This window comes from Rhipicephalus microplus, chromosome 9, assembly GCF_043290135.1.
Source record: "Rhipicephalus microplus isolate Deutch F79 chromosome 9, USDA_Rmic, whole genome shotgun sequence".
NCBI classification, from domain to species: Eukaryota; Metazoa; Arthropoda; class Arachnida; order Ixodida; family Ixodidae; genus Rhipicephalus; species Rhipicephalus microplus.
In genome coordinates, this window is record NC_134708.1 from 89,103,214 (window position 1) to 89,129,803 (window position 26,590).

Sequence of the window (26,590 nt, forward strand, 5' to 3'; positions counted from 1 at the left end):
TGCGTTGGTGAGTCACAGGTGCCAGCAAGTATTGGCCGAACTTTCAGGGGTGACCGAAGTAGGCCTAACGCATTTGCAACATGCAAGTAGAGCGGTGCCCTAAATATGCACCCGAAAATGTGGCAATCTGCACAGGGAACCGGTGTAGGAGGCCGATAAAGTACGTAAGCTGCTTACTTCTTTTTCATATCGTCGCCAGTTTGTTGTATCGTCGCCGGGGCACCACCCTACCGAGGCAATGGGTGCGTTAGCACCAGAGCGCTGTGATGAAGGTTACGCTAGGCTGAGAACAGGGAGAGGACTTTTTATTCAGAGAGCGCGCATTGGCGCGTAACAATGATTACCATTATAGCCGTTGTGTGGCGCAATGCGACACAATCCATCGAAACCGAAACTGATTCAAGGTCATGAAATGTCCAAAACAACACACAAGAAGGGATTCAGAAAGGCTCACAAAGTGCTTTATCTGTCCACATTTGCTTTTTATTGATTCCCAGTATTTTGTGCGAATCAGTCGCAATCAGGATTACGCACCAACAAGCCCAACTTGAAATCCTTCTGGAGCGGACCTTTCCATAGAGGCACATCGATGTGACGCTAGTTTGCGTTAACTTGTAGTAACTTGTGGTAAACATTAACTTGTAGAAAACATTAACTTTGTAGTAAACATCAGTGAGGATTCTGGGATTATTGCTCAACAGACCATAACAGTTTCACAAGAACGACTAAAGTCGTCGTAATTCGTAGAATATTTTATTTACATAACTAGAAGAAATGCATAGGACGAATGCGTCCAGGATAATTGTCTCACACGGTTTGACGAGAGGCGTGCCGCAGTACTGGAGATAAAGCTAATGTTTGTTTATAAATTGAAACCAACTTTGGTTGCAACCGAACGTCGTATCATGCGTTTTCTGCATAGCGTCAAATGTACAGAGATACTGAAGGATATTATCCTGAAATGCCTAAATGTTACTCATATGCAAATGCCAAATCTGAAAAAAATATAGATAAAGTTTAGCAACTGCGAAGCACTGATTGGCATTGCTGTTTATTAGTATGAACATGAAGCACAATATAAGCAAGACTGATGCATATACACTGTACGCTCTCCATTTCGTGCCACTCCTGGATCGCAGAGTTGCCAAAAAACTAAGCATGTTGCCAGGGTGTTTTTTGTTTACTAAGAAATCACGCGAGGCAGCCTCACTACATCTGCTTCTGAAGTGAACATATAATAAGTGAGAAGCTAAAGAAACTTCGGCGGCAAGTTTTATCGGGCCGCAATAGAGTTGAGTATTGTGATAGCTGAGAAGAGTATCACTGACGTTTTCTTCTAATGTCTTCAGATGTATTCATTTAGCTAGAAGATTGCGTTCATTTTCCAATAAATATATTCTTCTGGCACACTGAGCTGTAAATAGATCTTCCGTGGCGGGCAAGCCAGCCGAAATGTCTCGTGCAGCCGAGGTCAATATCTGATTCAACCGAAGAATTTCTCACTCGAAGATCATAATAGATGATTCGTCCTGGAAGCACGAAAAGAACAGACTTTCATGTTTATGGCACAAAGACACTTGGGGCAGATAAACGTAGCACAAAGTAAGAAATATAATATGACAATTACTGCTGCAAAAGGGAGAACAGAACAACTAAACATTTGAATATATATTTCTCGGAAATCCTTAACTACTTCATCCATAACTACTTGAATAGAAAAGAGATTAACCCCAGTCGTCGTTATTGTGCACCTTAATGGCAACCAGCATACTCATCATCATCATATGGGAAATTATGGCGAGCATATATTGACGTTGATAGTGACTTAATCAGCAACCCTAATAAATTACGCTCTCATGTTCTTTTAAGCGAACAGAGAAAATCCTTTGAGTTTTTGATTTATTTAACGCTAATAAGCATAACCTCATACGATAAACTACTTACATAGGGACGTGTGCCTATGGGTGCTTGTTCTTGTTTGCTGCACCATCCTTCTTTATAAAAATTTCTGCTAGGCTATTTGGTGAATGCTTACTGAGAAATGCAAGATGACGCGTACTGTCAGGGATGAAAAATTGGCCCCGTATCTGCATGTAATCTGCAAATGCCGTCGAAAGACGATAGTCTTGCATGTGAAGAGAGCGAGCTAACATTTATTTGATGTTCTGTGCAAGAAAATTGGTGAATGGTATTCAAGAGGCGCTGCGTTAGAGTGCCTCGAGAGTGCAGTGGAGGCGAACGAGCGCATCAAGTCACGTCACACGTGAGACATGAGCCCCATGTGGTAGTTTTTTTTGCAAAACCAAGCGCTTGGCCCTGAGATGGGTGTGCGCGCCCGTATCAGAGGTGATAAGGTGTAGAACGCAAAGCAACGGGTAGGTAACACCACCGTGTCGTCTAAGCAAAGCGTTGGAAACACTCGCTTCTTCGTGCAAGCGTTGCATGATCAGTGCAGCGTGATAAGAGCTGCGATCCTTAGAATTACTTATGTATGCCTTTTCAGGTAAAAGACGAACATGCAGAGTATGTACATGTTATTATGGTGCCTCAGGTATGCCCAATAATTGCTGTTTAATTGAAAATCACACACGTATGAACGATGATCCTTGAGCAATATTGGTGGGCGCTGCGGATGGGGTCGGCTGTTCGGAATATCGGCTGGTGCTGTTTCGAGTACTCAATTCGCGGTAACGCTAAACAAACAGACAATTGTACAGACAGACAGACAGACGGACAGACAGACATACAGACAGACAGACCAAAGTTTTTGCATCGAAGGTCCCCAAGAAAGACTATCGTCTTTAAAAAATTACAGGATATCCACGAAGTGAATGATAATGAGTGGGGCGAAGCGTCTGTCTGTTAGTTCATCCATCCATCTCTCCGTCAGTGCATCTGTCTGCATGCTTGTCTGTCTGTCTTTTTGTCTGTCTGTTCGTCCATCTGTCCATCCGTCTACCGACTTGCCATTCTTCACAGTTTACCGCATATATAAGCTTTACGGAAAGGCATCATTAAACTGATAAGTTTATCAAGAATACGGCACATACAACAGAGTGAAAAAACGATAAAGATCTTGGCGAAGTTTTCAAATCTTGTTGTGCAACGGCGCCATGGGAATATCTGTTACTGATATGCCCAAACAAAATCGTGACTCTCTACGTCCCAACCACTCCTTCTCTAAGCCCCACCGCCGCGGTCCAGTGGCTTAAGTACTTGGCTGCTGACCCGCTGGTCATGAGATGGAATCCCGGCTGCAGCGGCTGTATTTTCAATGGAGGCGAAAACGTTGTATGCCCGTGTGCTCAGATTTGGAGGCACTTTAAAGGACCCCAGGTATTGAAAATTTACGAAGCCCTCTACTCAGCGTGTATCATAAAGCTATAGTGGTTTTGGGACGTTCAGCCGCACGTATCAATCAATCAACCCCTCCTGTAATTTATCAAATGACTCCTAAAAATAAACGGAGATCCTGTGAAGAAACATTTACAGTCGCATTACTGCATTATTCAAATAAATATTAAATAAAGTCACTTTTTCTACAAGTACGACGAATCCTATTTGCTGTAGACGATCACATTTATTTAGGGGTCAGGCTTTTGTTACGTATTGTATTTAGTGTTGGAAAGAGAAGAAAAAACTTGAAAACATACCTCTGTGTAATGCAACCACCTTTACAACGGCACATGAACAATTCCAAGTCGTGTAGAGAAAGCGTTCGATGCTATACAGATCTCTATCTGAAATGAGAAGAGACTAAGACACTGTGGAACAGTCGTCAAACGTTTACTCTCTAACATGCAAATATCTCGGGATGTTGGAATAATGATATTCCGTTGGCGTAAAATGTCACTCCCAGTGATGTTATCTGTCTTCACTTTGGTTATAGTGTCGCGACTACGCCCGTGTTCTGGGAAAAAACAAACAATATGGTGGTGCCGAAACCTTACAACGGATTGTACCCTTTTTGCCCACGCGCTACGGGAAATGAGGACACAGACTAATTGTTGACCTGGAACCTAGGAATATCTCTTCAGGCCGGAGGTTGTCCTGTAATGAAGCAACAACTCAGCAAGTCGATGACGCAATGCCCCTGCTTAATTGTTTTTATTGCTTCTTACTGGTGCCCTGTTACGTTTCGGAGAATAAGGGGAATCTGTCACGTGAAAGGCGTGGTTACCGCGAAAAAGTGCGTTTCTTAGCGCACTGGTGAATCGGCCATCAATATCGAACACAATTGGTGAGGCTGGCTGAAACGCGCGAAGATGCTCCAAAAAGCTTCCACTGTGGTATGAGCCGTCACTGTTTTGAATGTCACTACCTGATCGCATTGTCCTTGTGCCCAGCAATACAAAGTAACATGCGACCTACCACTGGACCAGCACAATTGGCATGCAGCCGAGAGCAGCGCCAGTCAGCTTCAGGCCAATTTCAGCGGCAGGTGATGGCAGGCCCTTTACAAAATGCGGAGTGTTTTTTACCATGGCTGTATGCCTATGCATGCCTATTTTGCCACAGCGGAAGCTTTAGGTACCCATGCCCTGAGAAGTCAGTATATAAGCACCAATCGTCGACATGCTCATTACTCCAGTCACGAACATTCCCTGCATTCACGCCGCATAGTCGCATATACTCAGACACAATTTATAGGTCACTATGCAAAGCTTGCTGGGTCGAGGTGGAAGGGTGGCTCACACCAACCTTGATCACACCGTCTGTTTTGTGGTATCAATTATAAGGACACTCTCGTATGATTTCTTGCCGTCACTGGATGATATATATATATATATATATATATATATATATATATATATATATATATATATATGTATATATATATATATATTTACACACACACACACACACACACACACATATATATATATATATATATATATATATATATATATATATATATATATATATATATATATATATATATATATATATATATATATATGAAAACTGATTGGGAAATCAAACGAGCAATCCGGTGCTGCATATCGTGCTGCTTTGACGACTCAGCCACTACATGCCATGCATGCGCCAGCGTACTTCGGCAAGCTATTTACAGTTACCACTTGCCGTTGATGGTATCCAGACTCGCAGGACCTTGAGGGAGTTTTCTTTCATAAAGGGCTCTACACTTTCTTACAATTTTAAAACAGCCCTTGAGGCACACACAAAACTGGGCCTTTTTTTACCCACTTGTGATGTGGAGGAGGAGAAGGAATAAAAATTATTGTGCGAAATGGTATTGCGGTGTAAGTTCCTATTCTACCCTAGCTAGGAGGCATCCTCAACTGAGGAACCCTCTTGCCTTCAGTGCCTCCTTGGCCGTACGATGAGACATCGCCATTGGTCCAGGTCTTTCGAGGCGAGCTTGGCCTCCCACGTTTTGGGAAGGTGTTCGTTTCCTATAAAAGCGTCAGAAGTATTCGGCGGCGGTGATCGATCAGTTTGTGTGTTGTACGGGCACTCGAGGATAATGCGAGCCAACTTGTCCGGCACGTCATAAATCGGGCAAATATATCAGTGTCATGTTGGTTGCAATCTGTGAATCAGTATAACGTGAGGACGACGACGAAGTGACTCTGGCGTAGAACACTGCTGTCACTATGCGTAATTTTTCAAAGTTTTTCTGTGACTCTGTGGAAGACACCGTTCCAGTGACTGCGGCGATGGACGTGGATTCGCCTGGGCTTCCACCGCAACCATTGACGTCGTCCGCAGCTACCACGAAAAAGCGTACGGGCCGCCCGAGTGATGCCGTCAGCGAACCCACGCTGATTTACTCTACGGCCAGCCACGAAAGCTCCGGTGAAGGCGACTTCGTGCCTGTGACAAGGCGGCAGCGAAAAAGAAGACTAGTGATGCCGTCTCCAACAACAAGTAAGATTGTGACGACGATGCGAGAGCCTACGATATACACAATTCTGTTTGTGCCGGTCGATGCGGCTCATAGTCTCAACCGGCTCAATCGTCAAGTCACGTCTAGGTTTCTTGAGAAACTCGCCCAGGAAGAGATCGCGGACGTGCGGATAAATGGCCGTAAGAATATCCTCGCCGTAGACGTCACTCAACGAAGCACATTGGAAGTGCTGAGCAACGTCAAGATGTTGGATAACATCAATGTTCGCTCATATATACCTGATGGCCACGACTCTACGGCAGGCGTCATTTACGACGTCGAAATTTCCATCAGCGAAAGTAACTTTGCTGCTCTCATCAAACCGGTGTCTGCAGAACTTACTATACTGCAAGCTCGTCGCCTTGGCAAACCACGCTGCGTCAAGCTAGTGTACAAGGGTGACAGCCTTCCATCGCAAGTCAAGGTCGGCCATTTTCTACACACAGTGCGACCCTTTGTACCGAAGGCCCTTCAATGCCGGAAATGTTATAGATTGGGACATGTCAGTGCTGTTTGTACAAACCTGGCTGTGTGCTCGCTATGCTCAGAATCACATAGCGCAGACGCTTGCCAGGCAGAACTTCGAAAATGTCGAAACTGTCATGGCCCTCACGAAGCATCGTCAAAAGATTGCCCAATCATGAAAAAGGAAATGCAAGTGTTGAGACAAATGGTCCGGGATGGCTCAACTCACAGGGAGGCCGCTGACCAAGTACGACGCCGGCGGTCTCGTCGCTGGAGGCCCCTGAGGAGACCCAGTGCTGAAGCAAGGATTGAACCTCACCAAACGACCGCCGGCATACCACTTCAAGCATCCAGACACGCCGATAACAAATCCTCCAAGCAAGACAAGAGCATCACCGGCTCGCCTGAAGCATGGCCAGCGCTGCCAACGATAGACCAACCGTTTGAGCCACCGCATAGCTCGTCTACAATCACTTCGGAACGAGAATGCGGTGATAGTCGCGACAAAGAAATCGTCGCCATGGTAAAGGTTCTTATGAATACCATTCGTAAGCTCCTCACTAGCATTGACAGTCCGGCTGCAAAGAGTGCACTTCAGTTAGTGGATGCGCTGAAGCCGGTGCTATCAAGTCTGGAAAGGCACCATGGCTCCGCCTCTGCAAGCCTTTCGTAAAGAGGTCAAAGGAGCTTCGATATTTCAGTGGAATGCCCGAGGCCTCAAGCCCCGCCTTTCTGATATCTGACAATTTGTGTTGAAAAACCAGTTTCCAATTATTGTTATCTGTGAGCCAAGGCTACACAATACAATACGACTATCCAGGTATGAAGCCTTCAAGTCCGCTATCTGCAACGAACAGAGTAAAGTCATTGTATATATCAAATGCGACCTTACCTATATGGAGCACCGCGTAGCACCTCACGATGACAACCAGTATGTCTGCTTGACAGTTAAACGTAGAGACCTCAGTTTCACGCTTTTAGGCGCATATATATCACCTTCAAACCGTTTTGAACCTGAAAGACTACGTGCACTGTTAACATCCACAACTGGACCATGGATCATCACCGGAGACTTCAATGCTCACCACCCACTATGGGGAAGTCAGAAGACAGACAGTCGCGGAAGGCAAGTATTCTCCTTTGCTCTGGAGCAGCAGCTGCTTTGTGTAAACGACGGAAGCCCAATGTTTCTACGGGGAACGATATTGCCACGTTCCATTTCCCAAGCTTTTGTTATCGTCCCAAAACACCACACGATTCTCAGCGCAAACCGCGCCTGCAGTTTTCGAGAGGGTTTCGGACTGTAGTAGATCATTTTGATAAGATCACACCCACTGTGCGAATGGTACAGATTGTTCTGGAACGTACGCCGCCGCCAGCGGTAGCGCTAGAACATTCGACGGCGGGAGTATAAATGCCGACGCGTTTCGCCGCTTGTCAGTTGTTGATCGAAGGCCGACGCTCCGTTCGCCGCTATCAGCCTGAGACTGCTATCTGTGCGAGACTGCTGCTGTAATTGGACTTTCTGTTTACCGGGCACAGGTTCGCCCAAATAAACAGTTAAATCCCAACAAGAAGTCTCCTGTCTTCGGCCACGTCACGACCCCGTGACATCTGGTGGAGGTGCTGCTTCGTTCATGTACCGGACGCCCCCATCAAGCCGTGAACCCAGCCCACGTCGCGGAGAAGACACCGACGCCAACCAGGAGCAGCGAACAAGCCGCCGACAGCAAGGGCTACCACCGGAGTACGGGCTTCTACACGACAAGGCGCGGAAGACCAAGGCCATGACCACGACTGCAGCGACAATGACAACCGCAGCGTCCCAGCCCACGATGGTCATGCATCAACCGAGGGAACCACCAATTTTCCATGGGTCATCGTTTGAAGACCCGGAGTCCTGGCTAGAAACATACGACCGTGTGGACGCCCTCAACCACTGGGACCATGACGAAAAGCTGCGTCGTGTGTTTTTCTATTTGGAAGACACCGCAAGGACCTGGCTCGAAAATCGAGAGTCCAAGCTCCGAACGTGGGATGTTTTCTGCGGCGGCGCATTCCTGCAAACGTTCGCGAGCGTCGCTCGAAAAGAGAGGGCCGCTGCTTTATTAGAGACCCGGGTTCAGCTACCAAATAAAAATGTCGCCATTTTCACAGAAGAAATGACCCGACTATTCCGTCACGCTGACCCAGACATGCCTGAGGAGAAAAAAGTGCGTTTCCTCATGCGAGGGGTCAAACAGGAGCTCTTCGCGGGGCTGATCAGAAACCCACCGAAAACAGTCCGAGAATTTGTAGCCGAAGCGACCACTATCGAAAAGACCCTGCCATGCGCACCAGACAGTATAATCGTCGCCTGACTGCAGACTGCACTGCTGCTCAAGCTAGTAACTCCGGAGACCTGCGTGAAACGATCCGAGCGATCGTGCGGGAAGAGCTGCGCAAGCTGTTGCCTTCGGCGCAGCCTCAAGTGGATTCAATCGCCGACATTGTGCGAGAAGAAGTTCTGCAATCGCTTCTAATTCCCCACGCACCGCTGCCCGAGCCGGAAGCTATGAGCTACGCCGCTGCACTGCGCCACAACGCTCCTCCCCGTCCACGCCAAAACGCCGCCCCATCGCACTTCCGTCGACAGACGCCACCACCGCCACCACCCCCACCGACGTCATACCGTTCGCCAGTGGCCCAGCGCAGTGCACCGAGGAAGACTGACGTCTGGCGCACCCCTGACCATCGCCCGCTCTGCTACCACTGCGACGAGGCCGGACACACATACCACCGTTGCCAGTACCGACAGATGGGACTGCGTGGCTTCGCCATCAATGCACCGCGCCCACAGCCAGGAGAACGACCACGTGACATCGCCGACTACCTGACAGGAACTCGGTGGACACCACGAAGCCCTTCGCGTTCGCCGTCGCCCAGCCGCCGCACGTCACCGCACCACCGACAGTACTCTGGCCCAACGCGGGGCCGGTCTCCTAGCCCGTATCCGGGAAACTAAGGGCAGCAACCAGTGGAGGTGCGGTTGCTGTGCGACGAACTACCGAAGATCCTCCGACGACGACGACGCCGCGACGGAGCTTTCCGAACACAACGCCAACCAGGCAAAGCCCTGACGGCGAAAGCTCACTTACCGAAGGTGGCCTGACGACGCAACATGGAAGCAGCGGAACAAGCCGACGCAGCCGTGACCCGACGCCACGCCCTAACTGTAATGCGAGACGGCGAACTAGCGACGTCGACGTTCTTATCGACGGCCACAGTGTGACCGCTCTCGTCGATACTGGAGCCGACTATTCTGTCATCAGTGGGTCGTTCGCCGCGAAGTTAAAGAAAGTTAGGACAGCTTGGAAAGGCTGTCAAATCCGCACAGCCGGAGGTCATCTCATAACGCATGCAGGAATCTGCACATCGAGAGTCATCATTAACGGCCGTATTTATCCTACAGACTTCATGGTCCTACAGCGTTGCTCGAGAGATGTCATCCTTGACATGGACTTCTTATGCCTCCATGGTGCTGTCATCAACCTAAAAACAAAGTCAATAACGTTATCCACAGAAGAAGCACTACCACCGCGCACGCCGTCTGGACACCATGCCTTGAATGTGCTGGAAGAACAAGTCACCATTCCGCCTCGCTCAAGCGTCATTATTTCAGTCGGCGCTCCTGAATCACCTGACTTCAAAGGCGTCGTTGAAGGCAGTCAGCATCTGTTGGTCACCCGAAATATTTGCGTCGCAAGAGGAATTGCAGAGCTGCGGGGAGGCAAAGCAACGGTTATGCTCACGAATTTCAGCAATGAGTACAAACATGTGAACAAAGGAACAACGGTCGCATACATCGAAGAAATTGTCGAAGCCACCAGTGCTTTCGCCCTCGCCGATTCTGCGGAACCTGCTCAGAGGAACCAAGCCCCTCCCATAGCTTTCGACGTCAATCCCACACTTCCGAATGATAAGCAAGAACAGCTCAAGGCCCTGCTCCTGCAATACGAAGATTGCTTTTCGTCGTCATCGAAAATTCGGCAGACCCCAATCACGAAACATCGCATCATAACCGAAGAAAATGCCAGACCACTCCGTCAGAGTCCGTACAAGGTTTCGGCGCGAGAACGTGAGGCCATGAAGAGACAAGTTGATGAAATGCTGTGGGATGACATTATCCAGCCGTCGGAGAGCCCATGGGCATCCCCCGTGGTGTTAGTGAAGAAAAAGGATGGGACCCTACGTTTCTGCGTCGATTATCGCCGCCTGAACAAAATCACAAGAAAGGACGTGTATCCTCTCCCACGAATAGACGACGCACTTGATCGGCTCCATAACGCCAAGTACTTTTCGTCAATGGACCTCAAGACTGGCTATTGGCAAATCGAAGTCGACGAAAGAGACCGAGAGAAGACGGCGTTTATAACACCGGACGGCCTCTTCGAGTTTAAGGTGATGCCCTTCGGCCTTTGCTCAGCGCCTGCAACTTTTCAACGCGTTATGGATACAGTACTGGCAGGATTGAAGTGGCAGACTTGCCTTGTGTACTTGGACGACGTCGTCGTGTTTTCCTCGAGTTTCGACGAGCATCTTCAGCGCCTTGAAGCTGTACTTCAAGCCATCAAGACTTCCGGACTCACACTGAAGCCAGAAAAGTGCAGATTTGCGTATGAAGAGCTTTTGTTTCTGGGGTACGTTATCAGCAAGTCTGGAGTTCGTCCTGATCCACGGAAAACAGCCGCCATCGCCTACTTCCCGCCGCCCACTACCAAGAAAGCCGTGCGCCGATCTCTGGGCCTGTGCGCCTATTATAGGCGGTTCGTGAAAAACTTCGCCTGCATCGCCGATCCTCTCACTAACCTTACCAAGGCCGACGTGGGGTTCAAGTGGGAAACGTCACAGGAACACGCTTTCCAGGAGCTTAAACATCGCCTCCAGACGCCTCCGTTACTTGCCCATTTCGACGAATTCGCCGAGACAGAAATACACACTGACGCAAGCAGCGTAGGTCTTGGCGCCGTTCTTGTGCAGAGGGCTGACGGACTTGAAAGGGTTATTAGTTACGCCAGCCATCGCTATCCAAAGCAGAAGCAAATTATTCCACAACAGAAAAGGAGTGCCTCGCCATCATCTGGGCTACGTCGAAATTTCGCCGATACCTCTACGGTAGGCCCTTCAAAGTTGTGAGCGACCACCACGCCTTGTGTTGGCTAGCCACTTTGAAGGACCCTTCAGGTCGCCTCGCACGATGGAGCCTGAGACTTCAAGAATACGACATTACTGTCATTTACAAGTCCGGCAAAAAACACTCCGACGCCGACTGTCTCTCTCGTGCGCCTGTCGACCAACCGCTACCCGACGACCCGGATGACGACTACTTCTTGGGAACGATCACTACCGACGACTTCGCTGAACGACAGCGGGCCGACCCGGAACTTAAGGCCCTAATAGAATACCTCGAAGGCTGGACCGCCGAAGTCCCGAAGGTATTCAAGCGCGCACTTGCGTCGTTTTTTCTACGAAACGGTCTTCTACAAAAGAAAAACTTTTCACCGCTTCGGGCTAAGTACCTCCTTGTGGTGCCTTCAGCTCTGCGACCAGAACTCCTGCAGGCCCTGCACGACGATGCGACGGCAGGGCACCTCGGTGTTTCTCGCACGCTCGCGAGGATACAAGAAAGGTACTACTGGCCGCGTCTTACCACCGACGTCACTCGTTATGTGAGGACATGCCGGGACTGTCAGCGACGCAAGACACCGCCGACAAGGCCAGCGGGACTTCTGCAGCCAATTGATCCACCTTGCCGACCTTTCGAGCAGATTGGTATGGACCTACTGGGGCCGTTCCCGACGTCGGCTTTCGGAAACAAGTGGATCGTGGTAGCTACCGACTACCTCACCCGCTACGCCGAGACAAAAGCCCTGCCAAAAGGTAGTGCATCCGAGGTAGCTAAGTTCTTCGTCGAAAATATCGTGCTACGTCACGGCGTCCCGGAGGTCCTTATCACCGACCGAGGAACGGCATTCACTGCCGACTTAACTCAAGCGATCTTGGCATACAGCCAAACAAACCACCGCCGGACAACAGCGTACCACCCACAGACCAACGGCCTCACCGAGCGGCTTAACAAGACGATCGCCGACATGCTGTCAATGTACTACGTCGATGTCGAACACAAGATGTGGGACGCCATTCTTCCGTATGTGACCTTCGCATACAACACGGCGGTGCAGGAGACGACGCAGATATCTCCATACAAATTGGTCTACGGAAGGAGCCCGGCGACGACGCTCGATGCAATGTTACCCAACGTCACCGACGAAGAAAACCTCGATGTGAGCGAGTACCTTCATCGCGCCGAAGAAGCCCGACAACTTGCGCGGCTCCGTATCAAGAATCAACAGACGACCGACAGCCACCGTTACAACCTTCGACGACGCTTTGTGGAATACCAGCCCGGTGAACATGTTTGGGTGTGGTGTGGACGCCGATACGCCGACGTGGACTAAGTGAAAAGCTTCTGCGACGGTACTTCGGACCGTACAGGGTGGTTCGACGTCTCGGCCCACTTGATTACGAGGTTGTCCCCGACGGCATCACGAACTCTCAACGACGCCGATCGCGACCTGAAGTCATCCATGTCGCACGCCTAAAGCCGTTTCATGCGCGTTAACAACCTGAAACAGTGTTTTTTTGTATTATTGTTGTATTGTAATTTATTCATTGTACTTTCTTGCATTATTATTGTGCCTTCATTTTTAGTTAAAGCATCGAGACGATGCCTTTTTCAGAGGGGGGTAATGCCACGTTCCATTTCCCAAGCTTTTGTTATCGTCCCAAAACACCACACGATTCTCAGCGCAAACAGCGCCTGCAGTTTTCGAGAGGGTTTCGGACTGTAGTAGATCATTTCGATAAGATCACGCCCACTGTGCGAATGGTACAGATTGTTCTGGAACGTACGCCGCCGCCAGCGGTAGCGCTAGAACATTCGACGGCGGGAGTATAAATGCCGATGCGTTTCGCCGCTTGTCAGTTGTTGATCGAAGGCCGACGCTCCGTTCGCGGCTATCTGTGCGAGACTGCATCTGTAATTGGACTTTCTGTTTACCGGGCACAGGTTCGCCCAAATAAACAGTTAAATCCCAACAAGAAGTCTCCTGTCTTCGGCCACGTCACGACTCCGTCGCAATATACAGCAGCTGCCTTGACTTGACATTTGTGTCACGAAGCCTAAATGGAAAGGTCAAGTGGCTCGCAGTCTATGAAACTCATGGAATCGACCACATACCAACTTATTTGAAGATCAAGGGCCTGGAAAAATTGCCAAACTACGACACTTCAACTCGCATCGACTGGACAAAGTTCGGGTCACTGACGGAAAAAAGGTGTCAAGAAAATGAAACGCCTCCTCTTGACACCCTCGAGGATATGATTAGAGGTGCTACCCAAGAAGCGACTTATCATATTCAACATACTTCAGATTATTGTCAACATCAAGCAGAATTGGAACGGCTCAGAGCGATCCGTCATCACGCAGAAAGAAGATATAGGCGCACTAAGTCCATTCACGACTTGAGGGAGGCAAGGCGCCAACAGAAAAAAATTCAGCGGCGAATCTTTTCACTTCAATCCTTTCGTGGAAATATCTGTGCGAATCTTTGGATCTACAGAAGCCTTTGACGCAGACATGGAGGATTGTCCGTGGCCTACGAACATCGCCACATCAACATCGCCCCTTCAAGTGTCTTTCTCTCCACCAAGGACGCACCGAAATTGAAGTTGCATAAGATTTCTGCATGAAAGTTGCCGGTCATGCGCCCGCGTGCACCACGCGCCACCTAGAAAACGCTCCAGTTTCCAGAGATTCAAGAATGGACACCCTTTTCTCTCTAGAGGAACTACAAGCGGACTTGACGGCATGCAAACGATCCTCATCGCCTGGTCCGGATGGGATCACGTACATAGCTGTTTGCAACCTCGGAGAAGCAGCTAGACGGGCCCTTCTATCCGTGTACAACGACTCGTGGAGCAGCGGATTTATCCCTCATTCATGGAAATCCAGCCACCTCGTCCCTGTGCTTAAACCAGCTAAATCTCCTCTGCACTTGACCTCTTATCGCCCCATCGCGCTTACCAGCTGTTTCGGGAAAGTGATGGAGAGGATGATTCTGACTCGCCTAGAGTGGTACCTGGAGCGCCACGAGGTATACGCTCATGCTATGACGGGCTTTTGGCGTGGGCGGTCCGCAATTGATAACGTTATGGACCTGGTATCATCTGTTCAGCATCAAAAAAGACTGAAACGTTTATCTGCGGCGTTGTTCTTGGACGTGAAAGGTGCATACGATAACGTATCACATGAAGCCATTCTGGATGTCATGAAAAATGTTGAATTAGGGGGTCGGGTTTACCGATGGATCCACAGCTATCTGAAAGGCAGAACTTTCTTTGTAAAGACGGAGAATGGCACAACAACGCACCATTGCAACCGTCGAGGTGTGCCTCAAGGCGGTGTTCTTAGCCCCACACTGTTCAATCTAGCGCTACTCGGCCTGGTTGACGCACTTCCAGAATCTGTCCATCTATCAATATATGCAGATGACATCTGCATCTGGGCGTCAGGCGTAACACGCATTCAGTTGCGTGCCCGGCTTCAGAGAGCGGCTACAACAGCGACAAAGTACCTGGAAGAACGGGGACTCGAGCTGTCATCAGAGAAATGCTCGCTTATAGCATTCATGCATAAGGGTATGAGCCCATATGTTATTAAAATCAACGAACACACGATCAACTACGTGAAGACCCACCGATTCCTCGGAGTCATAGTTGATCGCAACCTCTCCTGGAGCCCTTACATCGCCCACATGAAAACTAAACTCACCGTGATCACCCACGTACTGAGGTTTCTTGCTGGAAAAAGGTGGAGTGCATCGGTACGAGCAATGCTCCAACTCTACACTGTTCTGTTCCTCGGTTATATGCGATACAGCTTACCCGTGCTTTGCGTGATCCGAAGAACAAACTTGCGCGTCCTCCAGTCGATCCAAGCCCAAGCCCTGAGAATATGCCTTGGTCTCCCGAGATGCGCGCCTACAGCAGCGACAGTCATCATTGCGCGTGATTATCCAGTCAACGCATACATTCACGTAGACGCTTTGAGAATGCACATACGACATTTCGCTCGGTTTCCATCTCATCACCTCGCCTCACTTCGAACTTCCAGGCCCCGCTCAGCATTCAGCGCAACTTTAGCTCAGCATTGCGCAGTGCTTCCATTGCACTTCACGCATGCAGCACAGCCGCCGATACCATTATGGTGCCTACACCCACTAAAGCCCTTCTTACAATTCCTGGCATCCAAAATAAGAAAAAGTCGTCGCATCTAGCCCTGAAACAGGCCACATTACTTTTCCTGCAAGAGAAGCACAACGGACACCTTCACATTTACACGGATGGCTCAGTGCCTTCAGTAAGCTCTGCAGGGGCGGTGGTTATTCCCGCGAGGCACATCACAATTAAATTCATGACATCGCATTTGACGTCGTCGACAGCTGCAGAACTTGCAGCCATTCGTGCAGCTCTGGAGTTTATAGTGAAAGAACCTTCGGGAATTTGGTCGATCTTCTTCGACTCGAAGGCATCTCTTCAATGTCTTATATCACCCTTTCGCCATGGACCTAATGAACAGTTGGTAGCTGAAATAAGGCTTCTTCATCACTAAGCGACCGAAAAACAGCACAGCATAGTGTATCAGTGGATACCAGGTCATTGCGGTGTAAGTGGGAATGACCGCACAGATGAGGCCGCTAGATCTGCACACGATGGTACCCAATACACAGCCATCCCATTCTCAAGAACCGACGCAGCTACAAGACTTCGTTCGCTTGCACGTGACCTCACACTGGTACAGTGGAACTCCACAGACTTCAAAAACGCGCGCCTGCATAACTTGGATCCCGATCTGCAGCTTCGTCTTCCCCCAAGGATATCGAGAGCTGAGGAGACTCTTCTATGCCGCCTGTGGCTTGGAGTGGCCTTCACGAACGCATACTCTTATCTCATTGGGATGGCCAGCTCTCCTACATGCACTTACTGCAGTTGCGAAGAAACCATCGCGCACCTTCTGTGTGAGTGCACCCATTTCAACGCGCAAAGACAAGAACTCACTGCAGCTCTGGATAGACTAGACGATCGGCCTTTGTCGGAACAAAAAATTCTGGGTCATTGGCCGAGCCCATCCTCAGCCCAGAAGGCTTTGAAAGCTTTGCTTTGCTTTTTGCGGACAACTGGCCTCAGAGACAGACTTTAGTGTCTTATACTCTTTGATGTTGCCTTTCCTCTGTCGCAATTTTTTTGTAATTTCTCCCTATCTTCGCAACGTTTCTTTTTAACATGTTTCATTTTCCTCACCCCTCTCCCAAGCACAGCGTAGCCAGCCGGTCGAGGAACTGGCTAACCTCCATGTCTTTCCGCTTAAACTTTCTTCCTCCAGTATACCGTGTGTGCAACTATCGCTTTGAAGCCTCCTTTGTGTGGTGCTGTCGTGTTCGCTAAGCTTCGAGTGTGGTGGTGGATACTGCCAGCCTATGATGTTGCAGTATTCCAGAGTAGGCAATACGTAAGCACTGAGCCTCCATGGACACAGTCCTGGTGTATGAAAAGGGGGAAGGGTAGCCTGGTAGGCGGGAACGCGGGCCATGGCGTGAAACTCCTCGTTCGCTTCCAGTCATTCATGCCCAGGAACCCATGTCTCACAGCTTTACGGCGCCACAGGGCTTCAATGCTTTAGTATCTGGAGTGCTTGAGTAGACACTCGACCTTTGCACTAATTACGCATGGCTGCTTGAGAATATGAGAAAAACAGCTGAATCCAAGCACGTAGTGGAAGCTAGTGTGACTGCAGTCTCTTCTGTAGTTTGTAGGCTTCGGGCTCAAACTGTCTCAGATGCGAGAACTACGACACAAGAATCGACATTTCTATCGTGAAACTTGGCAGCGTCTGTATATATGGCGTCTAGATCTTGGCTGCGTTTTTGTGATTGCAAAATATCTGTAAAGTCAATGTCAATGAGTGCGGCGAAGCGTCTGGTCGTTTTTTGTGCGTCCGCGCTTCTTTCCGTCTGTCCGTGCACCGTCCACCCATTTTTCTTGCTTCAATCTGTCCGTTCAAGCGTCCATCAATGCATCCGCCAGTCTGTCCGTGTTTCCGACCAGCTGGCCGTCCGCGCGTCCGTGCCTCTGTCCGTGTACCCCCCCCCCCCCGTCTGTGCGTCCGAATGAACGACAGAAAGAGGCAGAGACAGACGGAAGAACGCAAGCACGAGCAGATTGACGCACGGATGCACGCACAGAAGCACGTATGGACAGATAGAAGCGCGGTAGGACAGTCGGAAGCACGGACAAAAACACGGATGAATAGACGCAAGCACGGACGCACGCACGGATGAACACATGTACGGATAGACGAATGGCTGAACGGACGAACGCATGAGCGGTTAGCAACACGAATGCCTCATCATCATTCACTCCGTAGATATGCTGTGGAAACCACGAAAGGCCTCTCGTTCCAACATTCCCGACGAGATCTTTTCCCAAAGATGATTCCTAAAAACAAACGATGCCAACGTTTGACCAAGTCATAAACCAGAGGTGGCTACATGCTGCATATAAAGGAGGGAACGGCCCAAGGCCGAAAGAGCTTGGCTCTTAAAAACAAGAACACTGCGCTTACTTTGCGTTAGATGCCACTGACAGGGGACGCATAGGGGTCGTTTCACAAGCGGTACTTCAAAAGAAGATCAAGTTCGGCAGATTGCGCGTACATTGCGAATGGATGTTATGAAAATATGGGGAGAGAAAGTGGCTGTCTTGTAATATGGTTATTGAGCGAAAGGTGACGAATGGACGATAGATAGTTTTGGCCCCAGAACATGTTTAAGGGTTGCATACGTTCTATATGAGAAACTTTGAAATGCGAATGCATTTCTTAGTCAGAGCATGTCAGGCGTCGGTCATGTCCACGCGCCGGCCCGTGTTAACTCTCTCAGATGGACGTGCGGACAGAAGCATGGATGTATGTATGGTCCCTTCACCACACTCATCAACATTCACTCCATGTATGTGGTGTGATTTTTTTCTTACCGCTCTTGCATTAAAATCACCCGTGTCTGTTCATGTCATTCCTAGCTTAGATAGAGAGAGAGAGAGAGAGAGAGAGAGAGAGAGAAAAGGAAGGCCTGGAGGTAAACGAGACATTAGCACCTGGTTTGCTACCCAGCACTAGGGGGTGGGAAAGTAGGGGTAAGAAGGAGTGTGTAGATAGAGATGGAGAAAAAAAATTGGCAGATCCCACATACAGTGGCAATCGCTGATATGCGATTTTCGTTGTATGTAACAGTCGCGATCACCACTGCGTGTATGCCACTGTAAGGGGAAAGGAAAGGTGGCACACGCACACTGTGTTTCGACTTGCCCTTCTTGTCTACTTGCCACCTTTAACCATGTCGAGTTCAGGGTATATACTAGTTCACTGTATTTATGGCACCGCGGTCCAACGCTCGCTAAACCTTTCTAAAATCAAGGAGGTTACGCCCAGCGAGTATAACCTGGCAACCCTTTCTTGTCAGATAGTGCTCAATGTACATGCCAATGGCTGCTTATTGAGAATGAGAGACAGGAGAATTCCGCTTTTAGTTAACACGCGCGCTGCGAATAACTATCGTACAACAACGCCCAGGAGAAATCGCCCACAGGCACCACCTTGCTGGTCAAAACGTAAGACTGGTTACGCACTACGACTACGACGAGGGATGGTCGGGTGCCACCTAAAGGAGATCGCCCCTAAAAACGCAGGTGCACTCATGAAAAAACGAAAACACACACAGAAAGGGTGTTCTGGCTACAGCCGTTCAGAAAGGCCGGTTGATCGCAAAAAGTGCAGGTTCATACCTGAATATTGTGGCCTCTGGTATGCATGTATGTACAACAAGAGTCCGAAAGAAAGGGTTTGATTATGTGCCTGATGTGATTCTAGATAGATAGGTAGATAAATAGATAGATAGATAGATAGATAGATAGATAGATAGATAGATAGATAGATAGATAGATAGAAATGGTTGAAGGGTACGCAAGAAAATGCATAGAATTCAGTATCTAAGAGCGTCGGATTCTACGTTGTTGACAATTGCAACATGTGCCTAAAAGACGAAGACGCAACATAGGCGATAGCTGTTATTTCACGCTTGTACTGTTCACGTCTGCGCGTCCTTTTGGAACGTCTTTCAGTGTGCTTCAGCGGGAAAGTATAAGTATAGGGCTGCCCGTTGAACATCTGACGCTTCAATATTTTGTTGTATTCATTTCCTGCTGTTGCAGTTTGCCCTAAGGAGGAAACCGACTTCTCTCGACAACAGAAAGCTTACTGTGCTAATGACCAGTTCGGAGCGGGCTTACGCGATACACATAATTTAGCGCCTGACTGTACAGTCAAAACTCTAATAATTTTTTTGTAGACTGGGAAGTATAGTACCTTGCGGACTTCTATTTGTAGTTTTCAGGTAGGCGACAGGAGATGCTGAAAACAACCTGAATGCGTGATATAATTTTTCTTTGAGCTTTGAACACGAAAAGAGCACAGCTTGAGATCTATGAATACAGGGCTGCCAAATATTTTAACATGCGGACGGCCTAAAGTCAACTAAGTGAAACCGTCTTAACAATCCTGGAAGCACCAAAAGAAAAAAAATATTGGCATAAGTGAACTAAGTTCCGTAAGTAGGGAAATGGGCTACGTGAGCTTGCAGTTCTTGGATTTGTTAGCTTACTAGTTTTAGAAAACGTAATATTCATACGATACCCAAAGTGGTGGTAATCATCCGGCTCGGGTCCCCTGTATTAAAAGCTCCTCTTAGTGGAATACTTATTCTGAGTAGAAAAATTAAAAATTCAATGAAACAAACATACATACGCACATATAATCAGATATTTCTTACCTGCGTCTGCCAGAAGAAAAGGTTCTGTTGAAAATTATAAATTCCTGGTTTATGAGACGCTTTACATCTAACAGGCAGCGGACATGCGCAGGGTTTGTGGTTCTGACCGTCCAAATACGTTCAGACGTGTTCTCAAACTGAAAAAAAAAAAGATTGTACAGCACCAAATAAAAAACCCCGCCAAATCTTATGTATTGTGGGCACCACTTTGATGTGAAACATTTTGGCAGTAGCAGCCAATGCTGGAGTTTTCGCTTTCAGTCAAGCGTGATGAAGTGGATTCATGGCTCAGAGAGTTCAACTCTTTTTTCAACCAAGCGATAGATGCAGTGCTGACACATGGCTAAATCATCCTCGAAATCCAAGGGTCTCTAATAACTCTCGTTTGCTTCAGTTTACAGAGTAGGTCATGCATGTGTGAGAATTTATCAATCGCTTCTTTGAAAAAAAAAATAGCTGGACTATTTCGGGAAGCAAAAACCTTGTGCGTTCGGGAGCGAAAGAAAGGCGGTGGTGACATTCTTCATGAAAATATACTTTATCTCTGACGTAAGAACTGTGTGTGGATGCTATATACTCTGTTTTTTGTGTCGAATAAAAATCAGTTGAGGCCTATCAGTCGTCCTGTGTGTTATTCTGGTGTTCTTGTGCTTGTAGGCGTTAAGAATAGAGGAATGTACTTTAGTAGAGAGGCGTCATTCCAGCGTTTTCGTGGTTGAGCAAGCAAGTAGCTGAACACACGCCAAATAGCGTACCTAGGCTCGCTTCCGCTCATTATTTAGCACACGTATAAGGCGAAAGAAAGAATTTTACGCTGGCTCCAAGCAAAGACGTTGCTATTCCCGGCGACATTACAACATTTTGACCCCACATTAACCGGCACGTGCAAGCATGGTGAGCAGACAGCCGATGTCTACCATATGGTGCGGGCCTGCCAGCTAAACACAGCGGTTTCTCTCCTTCCCAACCCTACGTGAGAGGACTAAGAGGCAACGCTGCTTAGCTGCTCCGACTTTGGAGCCCAACAGGCCCTCATTACCTGAAAAAGAGAAGGCAGCGCTATTGTCCAATGACTTCCCAGACTGAAGATGTCACCTAGTCAGTAAGGCAATTTTGGGGGCTAATGCGTTCTCTTTTATAATAAAGTTTTTGACCACCACCACCACCACCACGCGTAATAACCACTTCAGTAGGACGACCAAAATAAACTTTCAACTAAATTTTTTGAAAAGTAAATTTTTGTTGATGCGTAAATTCTTCTACCACTACATCATGCCTTATAGAGTACATTTGATGCGCTACCACAAAATTGGTAAATTATGCATAAAATGAATGGTCGGTATAATTTATTTTGTGCAATGGTATAGCGTGGTACGTGCGTATATACTGGTATGTCTGTTTCTTGCATTCTCTTTTTGGTTTGAGGAGCACACATAACTGTCCAGCTTTCACAGTTGTTGGCGCGCATCTTGTGTAGGTTTTTTTAGAATTTCCTCTCTTAGCGGTGCATGTTGGAGCTGCATTACAATTTGTTACGATGGCACACGATCCTTCTTCTTGTGTCAATATAACGCACAATGAACGCTAAGCTACTTCTTTGAAGACACGTTCCACTTGCGCCGATCTATGTGACAGAGGAATAGACCATGTTGTTTTTCGGGTAATTCAGTGATGTACTCATTTCCATTTTGTAATCCTAGAAAAAACTAACATACGTTTAATTATTCAGTAACGTGACGGGTCACGTGCCGCGTTAAATTTATTGCAAGTATCCCAAGCCTTCTGTAAAAAACGTATTTGTCTCATAGGGCAGGTTCACTGGAGCTATTTCTTTACAGCAGTGCCAGACGGCCATCGACCAGCTGCTAGCTTTTGACAATAGTGGTACCATCTTATGCGTCAGTCGAACGCCTATTTGCCGTAGCTGCGGACGTATCCCTCGAGAACACAGATTTTCTGTTAGACGAGCGCTTAGGCTCATAAATTGTTGCCTATATTCGACCAGTGCGACATGTCATAAACAAGTAGTATTTGGTGTACTGTGCTGTAGGGTGCTATTGACCTACAGTACAACGGCGCTGTTTCAGTGGGTACTCTATAGTTCTGTACTCAAAATAAATGTCCCTTTTTTGCGAGCTTTTGCATGCGTGTGTGCGTTTCTAGTTGTTGAAACTCTGAGCGAACAAGAATTACATTGAATGCATTCACACATCACTCATAATTTTAGCCGCAAATATACATGTTGAACAGGCAAAGGCGAATATAGCAGCGAGTTTATTTTGCAGACTGTTCAATTGAGATATATGAATATCCGTACAAAATACACTAATATGATTTGTTAATAAATTTACCTAGCCTTCGCAGTTATTGTAAATTTGCTCGGAAATCAGTGCTTTTTTACCAGGAAGCATCGCTGATGAAATCTTTTTTTTGCCACAGAAATAGCTTCATCACGTTCTACGCATTTATGAGCGACCTTATGGAATCCTACCGAAAACATTAGGAACTTTGCTGAAGTCCTGTTCATCTGTACAAAGTTTTCTTGTTATATCAGTGATTCACCTAAAAATGTTGTTTCGGAAGAACGTTTTGTGTTAAAAATAAACATGAGGCTTATAAAAATTTAAGGGAAATGGGTAGGCCCTATATTCGCCATGTATTTTGGGCTCTTATGTGTTTTTTTCTGCGTAACCATAAGAGCTAAAGTGTTAACCTTTTTGCCATTATTGTGATCCATTATTGTGATTAATTTCTTCTTACTGAAGCAGACTTACCACTGCACAATATAATGCTCACATTGTGTAAATATTTTACTTCAGGCAGCTAATTATCACTCGATAGTAGCTAGGAGATTTCTTGTATCAAAAGAGCACTTGCTCTCAAAACAGCATTTTTGCTTCAGTATATTTCCGATTAAGCATTTTAAATACTGTTCAAAAATATTATTATAAAAACTGTGGTTGCTGAGAGAAAAGAACCCAAGTATAAAAAGCATGTTTTGACGTAAGCCGCTCTTCTAGCTTTCGCTGTGAGCGTGCTGCGCATTCCGCGCAAGCATGGCGTTTTTCGTTTACGAATTAGTGGTCCACAGTTCAACTGCGTTAGGTTAAATTTACACCAAGTTCCGTCATCCCTCGAGCAAGGGAAGTTAGATTTATTTGTACCCTTTTATTACATATGAACATATGTAAACCAGACAGTTTTTTGCATGTCCTGCGTGCTGGCCCTATTTCTTTATTTGGCTTAACAATAATAGTTTTGGTGCTTGCCGATGAATACCCCACTAAGACGTCCCCGGCCAGAGCTTACTGCCAGGAAAGCAGCTTTTTATGCTGCCTTATCTTTTTTTTGTTTTGACAGTTCCGGGAATATTCTTTTTCTGAATGTGCTAATGCACTTCAGCTTGCAAAGAGTAACTTTTCAATGTGGCTCTAATGCTTCAACGGCCAAAAGTTCCTTGATACGTAAGTATGGGGGCATGTCAGGCCGACGCACAAGATTTGAAATGTGTCTTTTTTCGAAAAAACCGTACTAACACAAGCGGACGACTGATTCTGGTTCTGAAAAGGCTGCCAAATTCAAATAACGACAATAAAAATATTTCAATATATTTGCTTACCCTGTTCTCTTCATCCGCCTAATTCACTAATAACGTACTGTGAACTTGAAGTAGCGAAATAAGCAGCGTGAATTCCCCTCGTTAATACATGTGAAGCAGCTTATGGCAGAGTACCATTCTGTGTACGGGCCCACGATTTTTACTGCGTATGCGTAACAGCTGGCCCAAGCTCTGCCAAAACACGTTCCCTTCCTAGCGCGTCCCGGCCTATTTCAGGGGTTGGGTAAGACGCTCTGGGTTCTCCCCCTTACACTTTCTCAGCAATCATGTGATGGCTTCGGGCAGCGAGATTCAGCAGACGCGTGATGAGCCAAAGCGTTTTGTCCTTGTCAGAACATGCTGGCACGAGCTAGCCCGTTCGAGTCTGCGCAAATGGTTGTGTAAAAGCCTTGGTGTGCTAATGAGATGTGCACCCCTCGTGCTCGTTCGCATAGCCTGATGGTCCCTTTTAGCGGGATATGGTGTAATTTTAGATGCGAAACATCTCTTCAACTCACGTTTGTAAGGCCGTCCGCACAAACGCGTCGCAACACGTTCACCTCACCGCAGGTGCTGGTGCGGTGCCAAGTGGGTCAAACCGTAGCTGTGCGTTCACGTCACACTCCCTTTGCAGCTTCTTTCGAAGGTGCGCACTGTCGTCACGCACTCTCTCACCCGCAGCTTGCTCGCCGCAGCGCCCGCTGCTGCCAGCTCCTCCGCCCACTCGCAACACGCTTTCTCTCGCTTCACTCTTTGAGCTCCCGAAACACTTGACGTCAAGTGGAAATACTGGCCTGTTTATCTGAGAGGAAATTTGCACAAAACCAACCCGCTTTCCCTGTCTTTGCGTTTCAAAACAAACGTTCACTCGAGTAAACGCTACACCAAGTTTTGCTTCAAACCGTTCTTTCAGGACCCGCGTCAACGCCCGTTTAAACCGGGTCAACGCCGTGCACACCACTACTGCTTTTCATCCTATCAGAATTTCTTCGGGAAGATGGTTCATGTGTTTTTTTTGTGATGATAATGCGTTAGCTCATCTTGTTTCGAACGTAGGGCGGTGACCCGTTCTTTTTCTGTGTAAGAATCATCACTAAGTTACGCGCATGCAACAATGCCGAAGCTTAGGGATAACACAGTTACAGCCCAATCGGTAATCAATAAATAAGCAATGCAATAATAAAAAGACTCATCAGCAACATGGCGTAAACATTTCTTAAGTGCATGAAGTTATTCCTATTAAGAAATAAGCTAAAAAAGATACATCATGGAAAATTTACCTTTACCGAAACCGAGAATCACCTAACAAAATGAAAAAAAAAACATTAACACACTCGTGCAAAACTATAAGCATGACCTCACTCAAGTGAGCAAATGGTGGCCAAACCAGGCATGATATTTTACAATTGTGCAACTCTTCGCAAAACCAAGCATCACCTGCTCAAGCCTTGGCTAAAGTTAGACTGTTCAACCACGAGCTTCGCTGTGACCCAGGCTCGTACCATAAGTGCAAGCCCTTCCATTTTTTTATTTGCATTCATTGTGAATTTCGGCAAATAACAAGCGACACTGTTCCCAAAATAGCAGTTACTGCGAAACGAGATCTTTAGCGCTATCACGTTAATGTTGCGCAAAGTTGTGAGCAAGGCTTCAAAAATGCAGAGGATTCAAGTCGTAAAAAAGCCCTTAAGCATCTCTAACACAATATCAAAAAGTGAAGATATGTAACAAGGCCGCTAATAATAGGTACCATATCGTAAAATATTTCCTCAATACGGGTGTCTTTTTTATGTTTCGTCATAATGCTTACACGTTTGCGCAGTTTTAAGAATGATAAAGGAAGAAAAACATACTATCTACGTAAACGCAGCTTTATTGAGTATTCTTCGCGTATTTGAATTGCTTGCGAAGTTATGCTCAAATTAGGAACAATGCCGGCTTGTGTCAATTTTATGGGACGCGAAGACCCAAATGCTTGCACTTAGGCCGGAAGCAGCGCGAACAACAAATACAGAGTTACATGAGCCTAATAAGTGCAGTGGCTACTCTAAGGATTCTTTCGCCGAAGTTCTGAGTGCGGCCGTGATCATACGTGGCAGAACTATGTTAAGTTGCAAGCGTGAATAAGCTACTAATAACTATTATTACTTGCAATATGAACGCCTAATAAAGAAACAAAACTTTGGCATTTAGGGTAAAAGTATGGGGTATGGGCTTTACTAAAAGTAGATATACACACTTACTTGCTTCATTTCACATATGTTCACAGGACGTGTCAATGAAGCACCCATTTGTTGCGTCACCTCGGCGGCAAAGAGAAGGTTCATGGCGACGAGAAGCTGTTTGTGCCTATTTTTAAAACTCATTATTCTTAGCAAAGCTGTGCGCATCAGGCTTACCTCAACATGCTTTCCATCTGACGGGGCAGCAGACCTGGACGCATTTGTTTCGCTACACAGCAGTGAACAATTGGATGTCGTTGGAATCTATTGTAAGGCTACTTTTCATTTTCTCTTTAACAATCACGCATTATTTAGGCTTTAAAGATTGATGTGCGCTGCACAAAACAGCTGCCAACATTAAAGTAAGGTCCCCGATGGCCCCTTTTTAAACCTAAATTAAGGCTGGTTAGCA

General features: G+C 47.2%; 1 protein-coding gene across 2 annotated transcripts; it reads right to left on the bottom strand.

Annotated features, from left to right (window-relative positions):
• Positions 1-734: 734 nt before the first annotated feature.
• LOC119165562 (uncharacterized) lies at positions 735-26,383 on the bottom strand. 2 transcript variants are annotated; one of them, XM_075872862.1, is made up of 5 exons: positions 26,200-26,383; positions 20,359-20,495; positions 20,223-20,255; positions 3,654-3,736; positions 735-1,529 (listed from the first exon to the last, which is right to left on the bottom strand). In XM_075872862.1, exons 1-5 carry the CDS (start codon positions 26,344-26,346, stop codon positions 1,378-1,380), a joined length of 552 nt encoding a protein of 183 aa, XP_075728977.1. In that variant the 5' UTR covers positions 26,347-26,383; the 3' UTR covers positions 735-1,377. The 2 variants fall into 2 exon arrangements, with proteins under 2 accessions (XP_075728977.1, XP_075728976.1); XM_075872861.1 differs by having other exon boundaries at positions 3,654-3,740; positions 20,223-20,290.
• Positions 26,384-26,590: the final 207 nt, after the last annotated feature.